Raw genomic sequence first — 17,244 nt, 5'->3', positions numbered from 1 at the left:
CTCACTCTGTCTTATCACCAGACAGTGGTAGGGTGCCTCACTCTGTCGTCTCACCAGACAGTGGTAGGGTGCTTCACTCTGTCTTATCACCAGACAGTGGTAGGGTGCCTCACTCTGTCGTCTCACCAGACAGTGGTAGGGTGCCTCACTCTGTCTTATCACCAGACAGTGGTAGGGTGCCTCACTCTGTCTTATCACCAGACAGTGGTAGGGTGCCTCACTCTGTCTTATCACCAGACAGTGGTAGGGTGCCTCACTCTGTCTTATCACCAGACAGTGGTAGGGTGCCTCACTCTGTCTTATCACCAGACAGTGGTAGGGTGCTTCACTCTGTCGTCTCACCAGACAGTGGTAGGGTGCCTCACTCTGTCTTATCACCAGACAGTGGTAGGGTGCCTCACTCTGTCGTCTCACCAGACAGTGGTAGGGTGCCTCACTCTGTCTTATCACCAGACAGTGGTAGGGTGCCTCACTCTGTCTTATCACCAGACAGTGGTAGGGTGCTTCACTCTGTCTTATCACCAGACAGTGGTAGGGTGCCTCACTCTGTCTTATCACCAGACAGTGGTAGGGTGCCTCACTCTGTCGTCTCACCAGACAGTGGTAGGGTGCCTCACTCTGTCTTATCACCAGACAGTGGTAGGGTGCCTCACTCTGTCTTATCACCAGACAGTGGTAGGGTGCCTCACTCTGTCTTATCACCAGACAGTGGTAGGGTGCCTCACTCTGTCGTCTCACCAGACAGTGGTAGGGTGCCTCACTCTGTCTTATCACCAGACAGTGGTAGGGTGCCTCACTCTGTCGTCTCACCAGACAGTGGTAGGGTGCTTCACTCTGTCTTATCACCAGACAGTGGTAGGGTGCCTCACTCTGTCTTATCACCAGACAGTGGTAGGGTGCCTCACTCTGTCGTCTCACCAGACAGTGGTAGGGTGCCTCACTCTGTCGTCTCACCAGACAGTGGTAGGGTGCTTCACTCTGTCGTCTCACCAGACAGTGGTAGGGTGCCTCACTCTGTCGTCTCACCAGACAGTGGTAGGGTGCCTCACTCTGTCTTATCACCAGACAGTGGTAGGGTGCCTCACTCTGTCGTCTCACCAGACAGTGGTAGGGTGCTTCACTCTGTCTTATCACCAGACAGTGGTAGGGTGCTTCACTCTGTCGTCTCACCAGACAGTGGTAGGGTGCCTCACTCTGTCTTATCGCCAGACAGTGGTAGGGTGCCTCACTCTGTCGTCTCACCAGACAGTGGTAGGGTGCCTCACTCTGTCGTCTCACCAGACAGTGGTAGGGTGCTTCACTCTGTTGTCACACCAGACAGTGGTAGGGTGCTTCACTCTGTCGTCTCACCAGACAGTGGTAGGGTGCCTCACTCTGTCTTATCACCAGACAGTGGTAGGGTGCCTCACTCTGTCTTATCACCAGACAGTGGTAGGGTGCTTCACTCTGTCTTATCACCAGACAGTGGTAGGGTGCTTCACTCTGTCGTCTCACCAGACAGTGGTAGGGTGCCTCACTCTGTCTTATCACCAGACAGTGGTAGGGTGCCTCACTCTGTCTTATCACCAGACAGTGGTAGGGTGCTTCACTCTGTCTTATCACCAGACAGTGGTAGGGTGCTTCACTCTGTCGTCTCACCAGACAGTGGTAGGGTGCCTCACTCTGTCGTCTCACCAGACAGTGGTAGGGTGCCTCACTCTGTCTTATCACCAGACAGTGGTAGGGTGCCTCACTCTGTCGTCTCACCAGACAGTGGTAGGGTGCTTCACTCTGTCTTATCACCAGACAGTGGTAGGGTGCTTCACTCTGTCGTCTCACCAGACAGTGGTAGGGTGCCTCACTCTGTCGTCTCACCAGACAGTGGTAGGGTGCCTCACTCTGTCGTCTCACCAGACAGTGGTAGGGTGCCTCACTCTGTCTTATCACCAGACAGTGGTAGGGTGCCTCACTCTGTCTTATCACCAGACAGTGGTAGGGTGCTTCACTCTGTCTTATCACCAGACAGTGGTAGGGTGCTTCACTCTGTCGTCTCACCAGACAGTGGTAGGGTGCCTCACTCTGTCTTATCACCAGACAGTGGTAGGGTGCCTCACTCTGTCTTATCACCAGACAGTGGTAGGGTGCCTCACTCTGTCTTATCACCAGACAGTGGTAGGGTGCTTCACTCTGTCTTATCACCAGACAGTGGTAGGGTGCCTCACTCTGTCTTATCACCAGACAGTGGTAGGGTGCCTCACTCTGTCTTATCACCAGACAGTGGTAGGGTGCTTCACTCTGTCGTCTCACCAGACAGTGGTAGGGTGCCTCACTCTGTCTTATCGCCAGACAGTGGTAGGGTGCCTCACTCTGTCTTATCGCCAGTGGCGAGGCACTGAACTCCAGTAGCTCAGGTCACGTCACGTTCCCCTGAGGCTCTCCGTCCTCCAGCTCTGCATTCTGTGCCCTTGTAACATTTTATCCAAAGTGCTTTACAATTTTGTTCCTCACATTCACCCATTCACTCACACATTCACACACCGATGGCGGAGGCAACCATGCAAGGTGCAAACCTGCTCATCGGGAGCAGTTAGGGGTTTTGCTCAAGGACACTTCGACATGCTGCCCGGGAACCTTCTGATTACAAGACGACCGCTCTACCTCCTGATGCACTGTCGCCCCATACTGTTCCCACTGTCACTGCAGGAGGAAGGATTCCCGCCACTCAAAGCCAAGTTGTCTCAATGAGGTCCTCGCCCACAATGACAGCTGCAGAGTGCTGAGCTACAGTAGCTCTGGTTACATCACGTTCAGGTGAGTACTGTCCAATGATGGTGATATGGAAGACAAGACCACTCCTTTCCAACCGCTCCTCATCCGGACCGAGGTGCAGCACCGCCGCCCTGGCCCAGAGATGAGCGCAGGCTGGACTACTTGGGATCCCCTCACAACAACGAAGAAAAACCCTACGGCTGCTTCACCATGTGCAAATGCCACTATCCTTTACTCCCAGTTTGTCAAAAAAGTTAAGACGACAGAGAAAAGGAACAGCCCAGCTATGATGGAATGGAATTTAGAGCTGGCTTTCCGGTCTATAGCTATCTTTATCATTATCCACAACAAGAAAGTGTCATTGCAGCTCCACAATATTCTATGGCTCTTGTGTTGGTGTGAATATCCATTCATCAAAACATTGTTTTTTTATCTGTAACTCTGCTTATCATTTACATTTACATTTAGCTGACGCTTTTATCCAAAGCGACTTACAAGTTCTGTACGACAAGTCATCAGGAAGGGCACAACTCTATCAGCTGAGTAACAATGTTCATCAAAGTGTTGAGTGCTACAGTGTAGGTTAGTTTATTAGGATAGTGCATGAGTTAGTTAGATTTAGATCTTTTATTTAAATTTTATTTCAGATAATGGTTGAAGAAGTGCGTCTTTAGTCGACGGTGAAAGATTGGACAGGTTTCGGCTGTCCTAACTGGGGTGGGCAGTTCATTCCACCATTGTGGGGCAAGGACTGAGAAAAGGCGGCTTCTCCTGCTTATATGAAGACTGTCCTGGACACAGTTTGATTTTCACAGAGCAATGCCTACAGACAGCCAGTCACTCATACGGGTAATGTCACCTCATCCAAGGCGGTCTGAATTTTTTCTATGAAAATTATGCCCTTTACTGCAGTGGGAGGATTCTAATGATGCAGTCAGCAGTTTCCCTCCACTAGCAAAACACCGCCCACATCAACTCCAAGGTGTCGCGGCAAGCTGTTTTTCCCCCACATTTTTCCCTCCTCCCTAAGTCTTCCCACCGCCGAGTCTACGGAGGGAAGCGTAGGGCCGCTGCGGCATCCGCCATGGTCTCAGCCCCACTGGCCGGTAGTTCCAGTGCACCAGTTCAGAGCGCCGGCAACCATCAACGTTCTGTGGGTCAGTCTGGTTGGAGCCATCCATCAGCACCCAAGAAACGTGCCTGCATCAACTCAACTCGATAATGATGCGGCAAGCTGGGTTTCCCCACAATCTCCCCCTCTTTTTTCATCAGCGTCCCCCATGGGTGACGTTCTCTCTAAACGGACAAGGCACAGCGGTAGGGACTCATGTCTCATACTACGGATTCATAGCCAACCAACCTCAACTCGAGGCTTGGCCACTATCAAAACTCTACCCAGTATGGCTAGAGAAATGCCTTATTTCTTGGTCCCTGGAGGTGTCGGACCAATCATAGACCTGATCACTCAATGTTCAGAATGATCACAGTCAAACATCTGTTATGCTCCGTCAGACAGGGAGACACATCAGAGGTTCACATCAATAGACTTGAAAGATGGCCACTTTCAGTTCTCATTGGATGACATTCTGACATGATAGGATATCCTATCATCCTTGAGAGAGTTTCATCCTCGCAAAAAAAGCTGTTGAGTATTCCCTCATATGTCAAAGGTGACCTGGACCACTGGAGGACCCCCGAGATCCTCTCAAGGGGTGTTCCTATGGGCAACATACTGTCTCATGTCACAGTCTTCACGGACACCTCAACAGGTTGGGGAGAGACCTGTTGTTGTCACTCAATAGTGGGCAGGTGGGGAAAGGCTGCAGTCTCGGGGGTCTCCACATTCTGGGAATGGACAATGTGGGAGCAGACCTAATGTCTCGAGGGGGACCCCACTGGAATGAGTGGCAGTTACACCCGGACATTGTGAGACAAATTTGGAACAGGAGGCTGTAGTAGATCTGTTTGCAAGCAAAGAAATCACACATTGCCCCCTGTGGTTTCAGACACAAGGACAACCCTCCTCCAGGAGTGGATGCCTTCTCCCTGTCTCCATGGCCGGATAGGCTTCTCTATGCGTTTTCTCCAATCCACCCAATAAATCAGTTGCTGGAGAGAGTAAGACTAGAGCACCGGAGTGAGACTAGATGCCTCAAATCAGTAAAGCATGTGATGGCTCCACAATGGGACCTCCCACTAGTATTAATTAGGCTTTTGGGAGCTCATTTTGAACCTCTGGAACAGGCACCCTTGAGTCACATTCCTTTTAGCCATCACATCAGCGAATCACGTCAGTGAGCTGTGTGCCTTATCGGTTCAACCAGACCGCCTGACTATCAATGGAAATGGTAGCGGTACTATTCTGAGACATAATCCAGCCTTCAATCCCAGTAACATTAGGATCTCTTTCTAATGTTAGTAGCTTCAGGGAGATTGTTCTTAAGGCTTTCTATCCTCCTTCTCACTCTGATGAGACAGAAAGGAGCTTACACCTGTTGTGTCCCGTCTGTGTGCTATCCATTTATTTTGAATGCAAGCTTTCCGGTGTCACGGGGGCTCAGCTAAAGGCAGGGTTCTGTCTAAGCAGTGTATGTCACACTGGCTGTATGAGGATATATCCCAGGATATATTTCCACCCTGTTGGCCCTCCTACTAAAAGAAGCTAGGAAGTGTGAGTGCAGGTCAAGAACTTGCTCATATACTGCAGGTGGGCATGTACCCTGGTGAGTGATGGGTGCATTGAGTAAAATTCTTTCAGTGTACGCCAGTTGGTACGAGGAGCAGTCCAATAGGTCAAGTAAGACGCTTTGCCAGCAATCATAATAAATCATCATATTCCAAGAGTTATCGAATACTAGTTATTTTACGCTATTTATAAGGAGGCATTGTCATCATCCAGATACAAGTCCTCTTGTTCCCCTCTTCCAGACTGTTTTTCTGCCTAGGCTCCCTGTCCTCCACTTCTTTCTCTGCCTTACCTATGAGAAGTCAAGTACCCTGATTTTGTTTACCTCAATTTCTTGAAATTTCCTTGGTCATTCAAGTGACCTTGCTTCATGAGCACCTCCACAGTTCACACATTTAATTAGTTATTTACACGGCTCTTAATTGCCATCTTGCAGCACTTAACACACCTTTGCAGAGATTTCCTACACACTGAAGCCACATGTCCAAATGTTTGGCACCTTCTGCACTGCAGGGGAAAACGGCACAAAGGGTCTCACTGGGAATCTGAACTCCTTCTTATTCTGCACTCGTATTTCTCTCCGTAATTCATCCTGTTCAAAACTCAGCAACACTGACAAGCTCTGCTCTCTCTGTCCATTATTCTACCGTGTCAGACATTTTACTCCACAAACATCACTACCCTTAAACAAACACTTCTCAACACCCCAATCAATTGGCACAGGACAAATAACACCCTTCACTGGGTCTTTGTCCCCTAAGGAAATCGCCTGAACCTGATGTTCTCCTAGCCTTGTCGATTTCAGTGCCCATCTCTGCTGACACAAAGACACCCTCAACGATTATCAGACCACCGTGTAATCCTCATGTCCTTTACCTTCCCTACTTTAAATTCCCTCCACTCCTGTACTACAACTGAATCTCGTAAAACACATCATCTGAGTTGCCAATTAATTTCACTCCAACCCAGCATGGACTCATCTGGTTCCTCATTCGATCAGCATTTCTAGGTTGTCATAATTCATCTTCTTCTCTTCATTCTCCATCTTGCATTGTTTACATTAGCAATCCATCACAAAATGTATTTTACACTTCAGAATAAGAATTCAGTCATGTACAAGGACCATCGATTACTCTGCAAAAGCTTTTAATTAGACTTTTTTTAACCCCCTTCACCAACTTCTTGTCATGCGTTGCCCGGCCTAAAGCTTTTCAGTTTATAGCCTAAGCACTCATCTGGCAGGATGTCGGGGTATTATAAGATGGATATAGATTCCATTGTTGAATTGAATAATGTCAACCATTAAGCGTCAACTGTCTGGGCATTACCACATTGTGTGTTACACACAAGTGTGTTCGCTATAAGCACTAACTCTAACTGTTTACTTTATGATTCTGGTTTTTATGTCTGTGTATTGTGTGTTTATATATTCAATTGAACGTTATCTGTAGATATCACAAGTACTCACGTCTAGAAATAATGAATAATAATCTGACAAACAGCTTCACTTACCTTGGAAGCATCATTTCTGTGGAAGGGGGTACGGAAGACGATGTCCAAGCCAGGATTGGAAAGGCAAGGACAACATTCAACATGCTAAACATTATCTGGAAGGCAAAAAACCTGTCACTCAAGACCAAGCTACAGATCTTCAACTCAAACGTAAAGACCACTCTACTATATGGCTCAGAATCCTGGAAAACCACCACCACTATACTCAATAAGCTACAGACCTTCACCAACCGGTGCCTCAGACGCCTCCTGGGAATATACTGGCCCAACACCATCTCTAACGCCAACCTGTGGGAACTCACCAAACAGGACACAATAGAAATTCAAATCCGGAAGAGGAAGTGGAAGTGGATAGGTCACACACTCGGAAGAAAGAAATCAATCACAAAGCGGGCGCTGACATGGAACCCACAGGGCAGGAGGAAGAGAGGCAGACCAAAAACCACCTGGAGAAGAACCACAGAACAGGAGATGAAGAAAGAAGGGCTGTCCTGGCAAGATCTGGAGCGGAGGGCACAAGACCGAAGAGGATGGAGGAGCTTCGTCGACGGCCTATGTTCCTTTGGGAATTTAAAGGCCTAAGTAAGTAAGTAATCGGACACACACCAAAAAAAATCCCCCATATGTTTAATGGACTGTCCCTCCCCCTTGTTCGCCAAGCTGAAGTGACAAGCAACTGAAAAGTTAAATTTTTCCAGAAGCCCTTGACCATAGGATGGAAGACACACACAGTGATGATGACTAAACAATGATTATTGTGTATGATAAGCTTACATTTCATATCACACACCATATACACTCCTGTAACTTTCACCAGTAAGAAAATGTTGTGGTCATGACTGTAATGAGCTCAACCCCGGCTCATCCAATCGATTTCACACTTGACACTGCACTTCCTTGGGTCCTCAGCAATAGTGTGAAGTTCAGCGGACTATCAGCCAGCAGTTTGATTTCACCTCCTACTAATAAGCAAAACACATGCTGCTCTTTGTTCCCTGTTCAAATATCCTTCTTACTTTGCAATCTCTCCAGTTGCCCCCTTGCCCTCAGAGTCTAATTGATCATTTGATCATCTCTCTCTCTCTCTCTCTCTCTCTCTCTTCCCCCCCTCCCTCCCTCCAAGTAGCCAAATGTTACACTATAAAAACCAACTGGATAGTTGACTTAACACTAGCACAGCCGAGGCATTTTCAATAAATGTATCCTCGTCACTCGGTCGAGCTCCAGCTCTGTCACTCAATGACTTTTCTTAAAAGTACCTGTTTTATCTGGCACGGTTTCTGAAATTTCAAAATGTAATTAGAACGTTATTCCACATGTATATGGAATATATATGTGGAAAGTCACAGCACTTTGCGAGCGTCTAGCGCAGGGGTGGCCAACCCGTGGCTCGCAAGCCGCATGTGGCTCTTTGCCCGTCAATGTGTGGTTCTTCCATCAAAAAAAATAAATAATAATAATTATAATATTTGTATTTATTATTATTTTTTTTTTGTCATTTTTCTTTGTCACTCAAACCTGTGGTAAACCTCATATTTTTATATTAAGAGGTAATTATATAGTTTACACTGTTTATATTTCTCATATAAGCTGTCGGGTCAATATTATACAGAGAGAAGCTTCAGCACGTAGAAAACGCTGCTGACCGACAAAAGAGAATCCCTCACTGAGGAAAACATAAAATTATCATGTATCACAATGGTGATGTCAGCCAGAGATGGGGAGAAGCATGAACCTTTAAAGGACATCTCTTTGAAAGAAATTAAATTTTTTTTAAATGTCTTTTAAACTCAAATCAAATTAAATGTATTTGTAAGGCCCGACAACACACGTTAATGTCCCCATGGGCCGGACACGTCTACTTTAAACAAGTCAAGAAGAAACATCACAATAAATCAAGAACAAAGACAACAACACCAGGAAATCCAAAATAAATGTTAAAATAAATAAATAAAATGAATACAACACTCCCAGACATACCCCACGCGAAGGTAAGGAAAAACTCACTAAAACCTAGCAATAGGAAAAATGCACCACAGGCCATGTGTAAGGGCTGCATGTGTGTGTGGGTCACGAGCAGATAATAGGGACCAACCACGTATATATATATGTTATTGAATCGTTATTTCTTTTATTCGCTATTTCCATTCGTAAATATGCAGGCAGCTGTGTGTTATCACTGGGGATGGGTCTGAGATCGCAAAAGTCCAATACCGCCGCCTAACACCTTGCGACAACATAACATACATGACAAGTATCGAAGTTGAGGGAGATGTCCTCAAACAGGCTTCTGTGGTTTGGGGGGCCAACGACTAACATCTCAGTTTTATCTGCGTTAAGGAGTAGAAGGTTTTGCGACATCCACTTTTTAAAGGCAAGCAGGCAAGCCTCGAGATTTTGTAATTGGGGGGAATAGTTTGGCTTAATAGGTATGTATAATTGGGTGTAATCAGCGTAAAAATGAAAGTGAATGCCAAATTTGTGTATGATATTGCTGAAGGGCAGCATATAAATCGAAAATAGCAAAGGGCCCAGAACAGAGCCTTGTGGGACACTGCATTGCACTGGGAGGGTCTCGGATGTTAAATCATTATAGACCACGCAGTGTGTTCTATCAGTTAAATAAGATTTAAACCAAGCGAGTGCATGACCCTAAATGCCAACATCTTGAGCCGACTCAGAAGAATGGAATGATTGACAGTGTCAAAGGCTGCACTGAGATCAAGCAATAAGAGCACAGAAGTTAGGTTTGAATCGAAAGAGAGCAGTAAGTCATTTGTGACTTTGGTAAGTGCTGTTTCGGTGGAGTGTAACTCTAAAGCCAGATTGAAAAGATTAATTAAGATTGTTATTTGATAGATGGTAAGTTGCGTTGCGACAATCCGTTCTAATATTTTGGATAGGAACGGAAGATTGGAGATAGGTCTGTCATTTTTCAAGATTAGAGGGTCAAGGTTTGGTTTTTTAAGTAGTGGTTTGATGACGGCTGATTTAAAGGCAGAGGGCACCACACCAGTAGACAGAGAGGTGTTGAAGATATTGAGTAGGGCAGGGCCTAGAGTTGGGAAGAGTTTTTTGATGAGTTGCTGGAAGAGGGTCAAACAGGTTGAGGGTTTAGCCGCACCAACCAATTTAGAGAGGACTAAGTGAGACGTTTTCAAGGCAGCATAGCGTATGGCTCGATTCAAAGTCAGGGGGAAAGCCCATCAGAGGTTGGGAGGGACTCTGATTGTTGAGTAAGCCAACAATTTCATCTATTTTCTTCTTTTCTTGGTAAAGAATTTAATGAATTCGTTAGCCGAGAACGCATAGTTTAGCGCAGTTGGTTGTTTCTGTCTGAGTGTGTTTTGCAACTGTGTCAAACAGAAACTTTTAGTTGTTTTTGTTTTCGTTGATGAGCCTGGGAAAATATGAGGTTTTGGCAAGTGAGAGTGCCTTTTTGTAATTATGTAAACTAGGGCTGACGAAAGGAGCTGTAGTCGACTGCCAACCTCTTAGTCGGAAAAACAAATGTATAACATTATTATTTTTTTCATTCATTCTAAAAGCAAAGAGGCCTAGAAGCGTGGCCAACACTAATGGCGCGCATACCAGAGAGGCTAACTGCCTAAGAAAACGGGCACGCCTGTCCCATCATAGGTCTAGGTCTAGGCCATATGGGATTATATCTAATAATCTGGTCCATATAATTTTACAACCACGGACCACCTATACATAGCTTTCATAACAGTGACTTAGTAGCCACCACAATCAATTTAAATAACCCATACAACATTTTTAAAGAACATGTCATGGCATAAAGTACCTTTTTCTGCTGCTGGGTTCGCACACAGATCGACACAGGAGACACAGAAGTCAGGTCTAGTCAAGAACTTTCTGTATGCCAACGTTGGTTTTATTTTTGTATTCGAATTTAGGTTTGACAGTGAACAGGTAAAAATAAGTTCAAGGTATAGTTTGTTAACCGGTAACAAAAATGGAAAATACCTGGTTATCTGGTTAGACAGTGGCAAGGGTTAATAAAAACCCAAATTTTTGTGCAGCAATAAGTGTACTACAACATCAAAAATTAGACCAGAAATTCTATTTAAAGGGGAACTATTTTACTATTTCTTTCACTATTTGGGCACTTTTACACAATTCCTGTGAGTCTATGGAACACCTCTGTAATATATATATTTTTTTTATTCATTGTTTTGTATTTCTAATCAAGTCCTCAAAAACAGCATTTTTCTACCTCAAGATCTCGAGCTGTTTTGAGCCTGGGTTCCTAAACCACTGCGCAGCGTCGTCTTCGCCTGAACATTAACATGCAGCAGTGTCTTTATGACATCACATATAGGCACATTTTCAAATGACTCAGTTCAGTGAGGGTGAATATTGTGAGAGGAGAATTGGAAGAATGCGCCAATATGAGAATTTTGAGACATAGATCATATTAATATAAGTTCACATAGCTAGGAAACAATGCTAAACACTCAAAAAGGCCATTTATAAGATAGTTCCCCTTTAAATTCTGGTCTATCAGGGAGATCCAGACATACCATTGGTAATGTAATCCTGACTGGAAAAGTCCAATGGTGATCCCTCCATAGAGCTATGTATGTAAAGACTTCTCTCTCTGTTACTCTTATGAAATCTATTACTATTCCAAAATGAATGTCTTATGTTAACACTTTGAGTGCCACGGGTCTGGTAGAGCTCTCATATTTGCGAACGCATAAACTATATCTTAAATTATGGCTATGTGTCTAATATGGCCGTCACTTATCAATGACTTGTTTGCAGTCAACATTGTCGAAACGGATTGTTTTTTAATCGGTTCATCTCGGTTCGAAATCTCGTCGTTGGCACTCAAAGTGTTAAAGGTAGATTTGGGATCAAACAGGCTTGATAAGCTGGTCAGGAAGGCCAGTAACGTGGTTGGGGTGGAGCTGGACTCTCTAGCGATGGTGGCGGAGAGGAGGGGCCTTGCTAAGCTCCAGGCCCCTCCCACCCACTATACACAGACTTGGCTGACAGGAGGAGCATGTTGTTCAGTGCTAGACTAACACTCCCTAAATGTAGCACTGAAAGGCACAGGAAGTCCTTCATTCCGACTGCCATCAGACTTTACAATGCATCAATGTGCCTCACTGCATCGCTGAGCACAGGGTGACAGTTACCATCTTCCTGGACTTTTACTTTTGAAACAACACTGTTCAATATTACACTTACTGTAGACTTCTGTAGACTTCTGTATATTGTTTACTGTATATTGTTTACTGTATATTTTATACTAGAATGTATATACATAACATACGAAATGTGAATCCCGGTCCGTACTCTATTATTATTATCTTATTCTTAGGCCTATTTTATTCTTATTCTTGTTCTGTTATTCTTATTCGTGACTTTGTTCTGTCTAAATGTCTAAATGTTTACTATGAGCGATTTGTAGTGTCAAATTTCCCTCGGGATGATTAAAGTATTTCTATTCATCTATTCATTTATATTCTAATAATTGTTTTTGTTTTTTATCCACTTTTTCTCCTTATTTTCAATTTTTCTCCTATCCCAATTTCGTGTTTCCAATTCTCCCCTCCCCTATCTTGAACGTTGCTCGCATATGCCCCCCACTGGTCGGTTGTAGGGAGGGTAGAAGCCTTGCATCACGTGTCCCCTCCGGTACACGAGGAGGCAGCCTGTCACATCTTTTTACCTGCCAGCGCGGACTCTCATTGGCGAGGTGTAACGTGTGGGAGGCTCACACTACCCCCGCCATTTCCTGTCTCTGCTGTGCAGGCGTCCCCCAACCGACCTGTAGGAGTCGCTGTCCACAACGTCCAGATTACCATCCATCGACTTCCACCCGCTAATTGAGCCAGTATGACGGCCGGCCCAAGCCGGAGGCAACGCCGACAGCCAGAGTTGAACCCGGTGTCTCTTGCGTTGGTGACAAGCGCAATGTCCGCTGTGCCACCCAGCCGCCATATTCTAATAATTATTTATATTTGATTGTGATTTAAAATCCCCCATCTGCTGATATTAGCTCAATTGATAAAATAGCTAATTTACTTTCTCAGTGTTATAATACCGAGATGATTGTGATGGTGACTTCAATCTTGATTGGCTGAATACTAATTCTAATTATCTTAAGGAAGTTAGTGGTGACCTCAACCTGTCCCAATTGGTCATGAAACCCACTATGCTGAATCTAAAAAATAGTCCACCGTAATTTACTTATTTTTTTCAACAAGATATGTGGTGTATTTGACCTAGGAATTAGTCCATTAGACCATTGTCCTACAGCTTGCATCACAAACACTAATTTAAAGAAAACACAAACCCATACTATTATCAAAATAAATAAATAAAACTTTAATGACCAAGCCTGGCACTCACCATTGTGTCCTGTATAATAGCGTTGGATGGTCCTCCCTAGCAGAGAGACGAGAGCTGCATTGGCATCTGTTCTTGTATAAAGCCATAATTGTAGATTGGCCAAATTATCTCACTTCGCTATTGGAGTGAACATCTGGACCCTATGGTACACGATCCAATGTTGGCTTTGCCTGTAAAGCACCTAGAGTTTGTACTGAACTTGGGAAATCAACTTTTAGTTTCTGTGCTCCTGACACATGGAACATCATACAACAAACTCTAAAACTCTGTATTTGGTTTCCTTTGGTCAGTTTAAATCCTTAATCGCCAACCATTCCACCATAATCTGCAGTTGTTTTAATTGATTGTACAAACTCTTATGTTTGCATTTATTGTATATTTACTATTATTATTCATGTATTTATTATGTATGTATGCTCAACGTCATTGAAAATGAGGGCTTGCCTTCAATGAATTTGAGTTGAAATAAAGATTGATTGAAGGAATGATGAATGAGTGAAGGTGTGAAGTACCTCAGATGAGTGGTTCTCGAGCCACAGACAGACGTGCAGACGGTCGTTGTTATAGCACCACCTTCTGGCCAAATGACAACAAAGACACTGACTGCACTTCCTTGGGTCTTCTGTAAAACATCCGCCGAGCGTGAAGTAAATCGGACTAACAGTTCTCGAGATATGTGTGGCGCACACACACACACACACACACACACACACACACAGAGACACACACAGAGACACATTCCTTCCTTTATAGTTAGACACCCAGCCCTGTTTGGTTCTATATAACCAGCCCTGTTTGGTTCTATATAACCAGCCCTGTTTGGTTCTATATAACCAGCCCTGTTTGGTTCTATATAACCAGCCCTGTTTGGTTCTATATACCCAGCCCTGTTTGGTTCTATATAACCAGCCCTGTTTGGTTCTATATAACCAGCCCTGTTTGGTTCTATATAACCAGCCATGTTTGGTTCTATATAACCAGCCCTGTTTGGTTCTATATAACCAGCCATGTTTGGTTCTATATAACCAGCCCTGTTTGGTTCTATATACCCAGCCCTGTTTGGTTCTATATAACCAGCCCTGTTTGGTTCTATATAACCAGCCCTGTTTGGTTCTATATAACCAGCCCTGTTTGGTTCTATATAACCAGCCCTGTTTGGTTCTATATAACCAGCCCTGTTTGGTTCTATATAACCAGCCCTGTTTGGTTCTATATACCCAGCCCTGTTTGGTTCTATATAACCAGCCATGTTTGGTTCTATATACCCAGCCCTGTTTGGTTCTATATAACCAGCCATGTTTGGTTCTATATAACCAGCCATGTTTGGTTCTATATAACCAGCCCTGTTTGGTTCTATATACCCAGCCCTGTTTGGTTCTATATACCCAGCCCTGTTTGGTTCTATATAACCAGCCCTGTTTGGTTCCATATTTCATGTTGTATCTCTCTTCTCACTTCTGTTTAGTTTAGTTTTGTCTTTCTGTAAATCCTTTTCTGTGTCATTATCCACATGCTTTGACACAAATAAATATCTGGCATAATGGCTGAGGTTTGAGATATGTACTGTAGGATAGCCTGGTCCTTTAATAAGCAGGAATCTATTTTGACATGTGATTTTAGTACTGGCTCAGCCATCAGACCGGCTACCTCACTGGTACTCATTACTGCCATCTGCTGCTGGTTAGTGAGTCTGCTTTACAATCTCCCCTGGTTCACGCAAATGCAACACTTTGTCTTTTCATATTGGCATTGTGTGGACTGTTTGTGTGATAGATAGACTACTATCTGTACATGTAGCTGTGTGTTACACGTTATCCTCTCAGTTCAGAGGTGGTGCTTGTTAGTACCTGGCTCAGTTCAGTGGTGGTGCTTGTTAGTACCTGGCTCAGTTCAGCGGTGGTGCTGTTAGTAGTACCTGGCTCAGTTCAGCGGTGGTGTTTGTTAGTACCTGGCTCAGTTCAGCGGTGGTGTTTGTTAGTACCTGGCTCAGTTCAGAGGTGGTGCTTGTTAGTACCTGGCTCAGTTCAGCGGTGGTGTTTGTTAGTACCTGGCTCAGTTCAGAGGTGGTGCTTGTTAGTACCTGGCTCAGTTCAGAGGTGGTGCTTGTTAGTACCTGGCTCAGTTCAGAGGTGGTGCTTGTTAGTACCTGGCTCAGTTCAGAGGTGGTGCTTGTTAGTACCTGGCTCAGTTCAGAGGTGGTGCTTGTTAGTACCTGGCTCAGTTCAGAGGTGGTGTTTGTTAGTAGTCCTAGTTTTTCCTCTGCCTCTTGTGTAATGTTGTTACTGAAATCTTGAGGCTTTTAACTTGCTCTGTTTTAGGTGAATTTAAAACTCTGTTCATTGTACACGTGTTCATTTTGTTTATCCTGCTCATCATAAAATACATTATGTATTATTGGCAAATGTCCCCTGTTGCACCTAAAATCAAAAATTTCGAAACAATGGCGACCGTTCGGGTGGAAAAATAAGAAAAGGTAACTTTTGACAGATAATGCGATTCCAATGACAAATCACCCGGCATGCAGAATCCTTTTTAGTTTAGCCTACTGTACATTCACACCTGTTCTGCTCGTGTCCGATAACCTCTGCTTCTGTGTCTACCCAGCCTGACCGAACATACGACTTGAAGATTGGCCAGCCCACAGTCTCCTACTTCCTCAAGCAAGCAGCTGGTATTGAGAAAGGAGCTGGCAGGACAGGTAGGACTCGCTGGCACACTGTGCCCCCCAACCCCCCTCCCCTCCAACTGAATTTCTATCCCACTGAGTCCTGCCAGTAACAGACGGACAGACTGATTGATTTATGATCAAGGGGAGAACTGAGAGACGGGCAGTTACAGGCAGAGGAAGGTAGCGCTGACAAAAGAGAATTATGGATTTACCCTTCTGATCCAAGTTATTCCCTCCCTGGTTTCTGATCGCTAACTCCTTCTACCCCATAGCAGCCCCCACCCCTTTGCTGACTTTGTCTTCTTTCTGGGTTCAGACTTGTTTTGTTCTTTTCCCCTCTGAGCCCCTCTGGATTCCTCTTTCCATCTTGTTCACAACGTGTGTGTGTGTGTGTGTGTGCGCGTGTGTCTCTCTCTCTCTCTGTGTTTGTCTTGTCTTGTCCGTCCGTCTCCTTAGGCCATGAGATAGCGGGTATGGTGTCGGTGAGAGCGGTCTATGAGATCGCTCAAGTCAAAGGCCAGGACGAGTGCTTCACGATGCGGAACGCCTCCCTGCAGTACGTCGTTAAGTGCATCATTGGCTCAGCCCGCTCGCTGGGCATCAAAGTTGTCAATGAGTAAGTCCCTCCCTTCCTCTTGTCTCGTTTGAACTCTGGGCTGTATTTGGCCTGCTCTGCATGCACTAATGTACTGCTGCTAGCACTGGTGCCAGCACTTCACATTGACCTAACAGTGTTAGATGGTCCAAACAGGTTGTTGCAGCCTCTCAAGCATCACTTATTATGCACTTATTCACCAAAATGGGAGTTTGTTCTAGTTTAATTTATTTGCACATGTGAATACATTTAATAAAAATGTTAAAAGATTGGAGATTGTGCAGGAGAGGCCAGAAGCCATAAAAGGCGTATGAGGATACCTCACCTATATAAATATCAATAATCATACATTATATATTGTGACGAGGATACCTCTCCTATATAAATATCAATAATCATACATTATATATTGTGAGGATACGTCAGAACTATCCCTTTATAGCTGCGGAAGGCAATTTCAGCAAGAGTGAGTTTACCTGTCCAGCAGAAATAGGCTCTTCAAGCCTGGAACTGCACTATGTGCAACAAAGCTTCCCCACAGGCACCAGCAGCTTTCAGCTGGAGTTCTTTTTTTTAAATGATAAAAAGAAAAAAAATGCCCAGCCTCTGATCAGCAGGCGGTTTTACTCATTGTGGTTATTGGCAGGGCAA

The 17,244-nt window shown here is 44.7% G+C and overlaps 1 protein-coding gene across 2 annotated transcripts in view; it reads left to right on the top strand.

The window, feature by feature from the left end:
* mrpl11 (mitochondrial ribosomal protein L11) overlaps nucleotides 1–17,244 on the top strand; it is a 110,711-nt gene that overhangs the window by 90,192 nt on the left and 3,275 nt on the right. For both annotated transcript variants that reach the window (XM_084331247.1, XM_084331246.1), the window contains exons 4-5: nucleotides 15,935–16,028; nucleotides 16,455–16,614. In XM_084331247.1, coding sequence (XP_084187373.1) covers nucleotides 15,935–16,028; nucleotides 16,455–16,614 — 254 coding nt within the window. The remainder of the gene's footprint in view (nucleotides 1–15,934; nucleotides 16,029–16,454; nucleotides 16,615–17,244) is intronic.

The sequence above is a fragment of the Notolepis coatsorum genome, assembly GCF_963971535.1.
Source record: "Notolepis coatsorum genome assembly, chromosome: 16".
NCBI lineage: Eukaryota > Metazoa > Chordata > Actinopteri > Aulopiformes > Paralepididae > Notolepis > Notolepis coatsorum.
Note: the sequence above shows the minus strand (reverse complement) of the source record. Positions and strands in the feature narration are given on the sequence as shown.